General features: G+C 54.8%; 1 protein-coding gene across 3 annotated transcripts in view; it reads right to left on the bottom strand.

The window, feature by feature from the left end:
* The window catches only part of RFTN1 (raftlin, lipid raft linker 1), a 171,879-nt gene that overhangs the window by 34,193 nt on the left and 130,771 nt on the right, over positions 1-6,915 (bottom strand). For all 3 annotated transcript variants that reach the window (XM_027769186.1, XM_027769185.1, XM_014585096.2), the window contains exon 6: positions 4,164-4,367. In XM_027769186.1, the coding sequence (XP_027624987.1) occupies positions 4,164-4,367 (204 nt within the window). The remainder of the gene's footprint in view (positions 1-4,163; positions 4,368-6,915) is intronic.

Consider the following 6,915-nt stretch of genomic DNA (forward strand, 5'->3'; position numbering starts at 1 on the left):
AAGATGGTATAGACTATGCTGGACGCCCACACAGGCCGTGTAAATGCCGAGTGTTCCCTGGCTTTATTAATAGGTGCACCTGGGGCAACAGTCTCAAGGGAGACTAAATCTTTTTAAATGGGATCTTTTTCGTGGAGACACCCCTTGGTATAAGGCGACCCCTGTGTTTTAAAGCGGGCAGATCACATCACTGGGATGCATTCTAGCCATCGACGCTGAACTTATCAAGGGCTTAGAATGTGCGTGTACAGGAGAGAGGCAGAGCGGTCAGGTCAAGGCACCGGAGGAGTGAGCAGGCGGACCCGGAATGCAGGGCGTGGTGCAGCCTGAGAAGCACGCTCCTTCCACACAGTCAGGCTGGAACAGGAGTCTCTGAGGGAGGACTGCGGCGGTGGCCACCACGTGTGTGCTGCCGGGGAGGAGGCTGGCGTCAACAACCAGCTGCAAAGGACATTTTTGAAACAAAGAGGAGGAGGACTGCAGGGGTGCGGAGGGCGAGGACAGTGTAGGACGGGGGAGGAATTGCAGAGGGGATGTGTCTGAGCTGCTTAGACCAGGGCCCGCGCACTGCACCTGCGAGGTGCCCACTGACCACGACACTTCTCCGCCCACGCTTTACGGTCGCTGGGGCCCAGGGCAGGGCTCCCCCCCGCCCGAGCGCCTGGCCATTCTGGGGCTTAATACCCCGATGGGGAGAGGAGCTCTGGACTTCACCCGCTGGAGTCCGAGCCTGGGACCGTACACACCCTTGTCCTGAGGGAGAAAGCCTCGAAAACAGGAGCTGGAGTTTGAGCCGGGAACATTCGGGCTGGGACGGCACCTTGTTTGTGGGACAAAGTTCTCATGCACTTTATGACTCTGTGGAAAACATTTTAGAACACAGATGTCTCCCGAAGAGCCCTGACCTTCGAGCGTCTTTCCAGATGGCAAACAGCTTAAAGATGTGCTCCTCGCTCTGCCTGGTTTCTGTGTAAGGACACTAATTATCTCGTTAGCAAGTTTCCTTTCAGGATTATGATTAGCTGGTCCTTTTTGTTTTTTCTTTGAATTCTGGGAAATTAACATATGTGTATTTCATCCCTGGCTGATGGAAACCTGCCTTTTCCAAAGCAGAACTGCCCTTCCCCACTAACCATTATTTCCAACCAAGTCACGCTCTCCCTCCCAGCAGGAAGACACCCGGTGGAATCGTGTTTAAACTCAGAGCGGTTTCAGTCCCTCCTGCTCTGAGCACGTGGCCACCCTCCCTGGACAGAGACAAGCAGCGGTGGTGACACCCTGGATGGCCGCGTGGAGGGAGGTGTCGCGGCTCCGTGGAGACCTCACAGCTGATCTTGCCAGGGGAAATTTCATGATCTGTCTTCAAGACAGGAAGGCTGGATTTAAGGCGCCTTAAATCCAGCCCAAGCCAAAGGAGGATATACAAGATTTCAAACACTCGCGTCAAATCCGAAGAAAATACTTAATAAATGATCTGCGGTTTTGGACTCGAGGTGAAGAGGGCGTGAGGGGTATGAGGGGAAGTTAGCCCGGCATTCTGTCATGACAGACAGACAGTAACGGCTCGGTGTTCTCTCTTGGGGTCCAGCTTGCCCTGACATGTGCAGGTGACGGGCCAAAGAGAACGCTCCCCTTCGACCTCCCAGCCCTCCTAAGTGACCAGTGGCGCTGGGCAGCTGCCACTCCCAGACCTCTGTGCATGGCTGCAAGCTGTTACGATGGCTAATGATCAGCTCCTCGGGGGGAATGGGGACCTCCGCACAGCCACGAGACCTCTGAGGGCACCGGGAGGGGGAAGGAGGCAATGTCACCTGACCAAGGTGGGAGGTGGGGTGTCCCCTCAGGCAGCGAGGAGCCCGACAGTTCCCCTGGCCTCCCCTCACGTGGGGCAGGCAGGCCGTAAACACCTGCTCCGCTCACGTACTGACCAGTGCTGCATGACGCACCTCGGAGCAGACCGGGACACTCCCCGGCATCAGGGGACTTGGCTGACAGCCTGGGAGGACTCCCTTGTGTAGAGGGACGTTGCCGGCCCTGCCGGGGGCGGAGTGACGCCATTCGCTGTACAATGAGCTGCGCGCTCTAGGACGCGCTAACACCCTAGCCACCAGCTACATACGCTTACGTTTACCCGTGTGGACGTTAAAGGAACGTCAGAATTCAGCCCCTCCGTCACTCAAGCCGCACTGGAGTACTCAGCAGCCAGAGCTGGAGTACTCAGCAGCCAGAGCTGGAGTACTCAGCAGCAGGTGGTCCTGCTCTGGCAGCTCAGACAGGGGGCATTTCCGCCACCACAGGAAGGCATCTTCCCCTTTTTCTTTCATTGCCAGAGGACGTGTGCTCTCTGCAGAGCTGGAGAGTTGGAGAGAGAGAGAGAGAGAGAGAGGACCCCTCAATGGAGTGTGGGCATACCACAATCCCTTCTCCTCCATTTCTCCATCCTGTCAGGATTTGGGCACGCACAACACTTATGCCTGCCATCGCTTTTCTCTTCTCCTCTCTTCTTTCTTTCTTTCTTTCTTTCTTTCTTTCTTGCTTTCTTTCTTTCTTTCTTTCTTTCTTTCTTGCTTTCTTTCTTTCTTTCTTTCTTTCTTTCTTGCTTTCTTTCTTTCTTTCTTTCTTTCTTTCTTGCTTTCTTTCTTTCTTTCTTTCTTTCTTTCTTTCCTTCCTTCCTTCCTTCCTTCCTTCCTTCCCTCCCTCCCTCTCTCTCTCTCTCTTTCAAGGCACTGGGGCCAGAATTCCAGCCCTGGTTGACCATGTGGGATCCGGCTCTCCTAACCACTAGACTATAGGGCCAGTCCTGCAGATGTATTCTGGGTGAGTCACCTCTCTTACGCCATTCGTCCATTCAACAGTCAGACCACGAACTGTAACATGCCTGCTGTCACAGCCGTAGCATGTTAGAATTAGGCATCAACATTTAGTTCATTAACAAGGAAGTTCTGGCATCCCAAATGAAGACCTGCCTGTGCTGCATCGTGTTCCGAGGCTTTGGATAATTTAAAGCGCGGATGTTCAGAATTAAAAACGATGTCTCTGGTCTCAGAACGCTTGCTGGCATTTTGAGGACTGCAAATAATGTAGAACCCAAACTCCATTCCTGACACTGCTAATTCTTGGGAGAGGGAGAGAGAGAGAGAGACAGAGAGAGAGGGAGAGAGAGAGAGAGAGAGAGAGAGAGAGAGAGAGAGAGAGAGAGAGAGAGAGAGAGAGAGAGAGAGAGAGAGAGAGAGAGAGAGAGAGAGAGAGAGAGAGAGAGAGAGAGAGAGAGAGAGAGAGAGAGAGAGAGAGAGAGAGAGAGAGAGAGAGAGAGAGAGAGAGAGAGAGAGAGAGAGAGAGAGAGAGAGAGAGAGAGGGAGAGAGAGAGAGGGAGACAGAGAGAGAGAGAGAACTGCTCGACAAGACACGGCACTGTGGATGCCCCCGCCAGCTCTGAGGGGAGGACGACGCTGCTGTGACAGGAACCCTGCCAACTGGCTGTCTCTGGGGTCTGCACATGCTGACACGTGGCCCCAGTCCCTGAGCGCCTCCCAGCGTTGACACACCTGGTGAGCCAGCTCGCCTGCACGCTAACCGTAACCCTTGGTTGGCTCGCCACGTTTCCTCACTGTGCACACTTCCCTACGCCTCAGAGAGCTGACATCGACAGTGCGACCCATGCAGCCCATTCCTGGGGAGGGGCGGGCGCCCCAAGACCCAGGAACAGCGTGTGTCTCCGCGGAGCTCACAGGAACCTGGCAGTTCAATTTATTTCTCTGCTGTTAATTTCAAGGTGCTGCTACTGCTACTTCAAACTGTAATAGTGTCTACGAGCAATTTGCACGTTTGGAGTGGCATGATCCCAGGGGGTAATTAACAAGCCCAGGGATAATCCTTTCAGAAGCCTTTACAAACAACAGAGACCGAGGCCGAGGCTGGCAGGAGGAAAGAGGCTCACTCCCCATTCCCTGGCATTTCAGAAGCTATCTGAACTCCGAGATAGGGTCAGAGAGCACGGGTCCTGGGCTTTCTGGAGAGTTCCTCAGCACGTGCTGAGCAGAAGCGAAAGGCGTGGGTCTGCAGGCTGGAGGGCTTCCTGACCGGGGAGGCCCTGAGGAGAGGCTCAGACTGCCTGAGTTAGAAGGTAGGAGCCCGAGAGCACCCAGGGGCGGTGGATTCCCTACCGTTCACCATTCCAAGGTAGAAGACCGCGTTCACCAGCATGCCTCCTTTCCGGAAGTGGTCACTCATGTGCTCCAACCAGTTGGCATCCAGACCGCTCACCGTCTGGCCGTTCTTGGAGATCCGGAGGGGGATGGTGACGGGGTAGTATTGCCGGTATTTCTGATGGCTCTTCGGTTTGTTGAAAAGAGCCAAGATCTCCATTTCTATAGAGATGTGGAAAGGGGGCAGAAAGAGAAGTGGTCACCCGGTGATAAAAATACGCCTCACTGGGTTGAGAGGGTCTCTCAGGGGCCTGAAGAAACGGTATCAAGGGTAACATCTCTGCAGCCGCACTGTCAGAGACCCACAGAACTCAGTTACAAGGAGCAAGTTGAGGCTGCTTTAAAGTGTCGTGGACCTTAAATGCTGGACGTCAGATTAAAGACTTACTCTTCAGACTGAAGACTAAAGAGCTGCCATCTGAGATAAATTTGTACAATTAGGCACTTGAGAGAAGAATACAGCAGACATTTCTGGAAATGCATACAAGGGTACGTTTGGGAAGGGAGCTGGTCTTAGAAAAAAAAGAAAAGCAAGCACATAAAAACAAAACTACTGCTCCAATTCCAGGAACCTCGTACACCCCTGAACTCGCTATTTATAAACTGCAGCGGCGTTTCCTGGGGCCGAACCCATAACACTTAATCAAGCACATCAGAAAGACATCGCTGATATGCAAAGGCAAGTATGTTCCCGCAAGTGAAGTTTCCTGCCTGGAGTGACAGGGCAGCTCAGACAGGCAGGCAGGCACTGGGTGAGATGCTGAGTTTTCCGTTCCTCCATTTAGGGCTCAGTTCTCCCAAATCCATAGCTGGTCTGATTCACGCCTGCCCTACGTGCTGCCCGGCAGGAGCTCGCGGGGGCGGCCTTGGGCGCAAGTACCTGGAATTCCCATCCAGTCTGAAGGTCTCTCTTTGTTTTACTCACTCAGTTGAGCAATCAGAGTTGACTCGGCCTAAAAGCGTTGCTTGTGCATACTCAGGAATATGTCTGGCTTCCAAATATATCTTTCTGAGCCCTGAGGAAACCCCCACCCTTTCCCAGACATATTTTGTTGGTCATCAGCAAGTCTGCCATGGCCAGGAGGGCAAAGCCGGCCCGTGGTCCCTGACCATGGCCAGGACAAGGTCCACCCGTGGTCCCTGCCCATGGCCAGGAGGACAAGGCCCACCCATGGTCCCTGCAGGAGATCTAGACCTACATTCTGCGACGCTGTTTGCCAAATTTCATGATTTTTGTGGTATCCAAGTGCTAGCTGAATACTAGTGTTTAGAAAGTGAACTCACTTTCCTTATTTAAATAAACGCATTTAAAGAAGACTTGGCCTTATGACCGTGCAGACTAGCCAGCCTCGGCATACGGGGCTCACGATGAGCCACACTAACACCACACGTGTTCATCCAGGGGACATCTGGAACGGCCTTCCTCAGGTTCCTTTGTTCATTTCCTTCAGCCCCATCTGAGCAAGCCTCGTGCCAGTCTCCAGGGACCGGGCTGGGCCGTGAGCCCTGTCCTCGGTGAGGGGTACATGAACAGGGGGACCATCTCGAGCCACCCGACAACAGAACAACCAGGGAAGGGAGGTGCCCGTCTGCAGAAGTGGCCGCCTGGGTTAAACACCCACCCTAGCCTGTCCGTCATCCTGGCCCTGAAGTACCTTCCTCAGCCCACCTGCCTCACGGACGATGCCGTCTCCAGCCAGAAAACGCTTTCATACAGGAAACTGGCTCCGGGTGTAAAGTTGGAGATCACTAGACCAGTCCATGGTTTTGAGACCCGAGCTCGAGCAACGAAGTGACCCAGAGAGACGGCTGTCATGGAAGAATCGAGCCGCGGGTGGGTGTGAGCAGGGGAGGGCGCGACTGGACGGTCAGGTGTCTCCAGCCCTGAGCACCAGGGATCTAAACAGAAGCCACAGCTACCCAGGACACGAGGGTAAGCGACACTCTTGCGAGTCCTTGCCTTCGTCTGGATGCCTTCGAAAGCAGCCGTGTGCAGTTGAGGAGGGGTCCCAGGAAACTGCGGGAGGCAGCAGGCATGGGAAGTGGGGCGATGAGGCCAGGAAGGGGGCGCTAGTGAGCCAGTCACCCGGGACCCACTAGGGCTCAGTTCCACCGGGACCCTAAGACACTACGCAGAACACACTCAGGGTGACCCAGGGCAGACAAGGAGCTGGCCAGTGTGCCTCTATGCCAAAGATCACCCCTGGAACATCAACTCCCTGGGCATCTGGCTGCCCAGGGCGTCCCTAATCTGAGAGCTCCCACAGGCAGGGGCCAGAAGACTCTGCTTGGCCAGAACTACCCACGGCTGACCTCCAGGCGGCCAGGGCCTGCGTGCTGCAGTCTGCCAGAGTCAAGCATGAATGCAAAAGAATCCGAAAGAAACCACAGCTTCCGCACAGGAGAGTGGGTGGGGATCTGGACGTAACCGAGTCCAAAACACCTGACGGTGGAGAGACCCCACCCACGCCCACTCAGGACAAGGACAAACACGACTCCTCAGATGCGTAAGGGACAGCGAAAGGGGAAGACGGGATGGAGAAGTGAGGGCGCTGGGGCGGGCAGGGGCGGCGGAGACCATCGGACAAGGGCGACCGTGTGACGGCCTGCCAGCTTTCCCGTCTCCATCCTCCCGGGAGGCCTGAAGCCAGAGACAGAAATACGTTTTTCAGGAAGGAAGAGGAGAGGCGGCTGGGCTGGAGAGCCTCAG

The sequence above is a fragment of the Tupaia chinensis genome, unplaced genomic scaffold (assembly GCF_000334495.1).
Source record: "Tupaia chinensis unplaced genomic scaffold, TupChi_1.0 Scaffold148822_2, whole genome shotgun sequence".
NCBI lineage: Eukaryota > Metazoa > Chordata > Mammalia > Scandentia > Tupaiidae > Tupaia > Tupaia belangeri.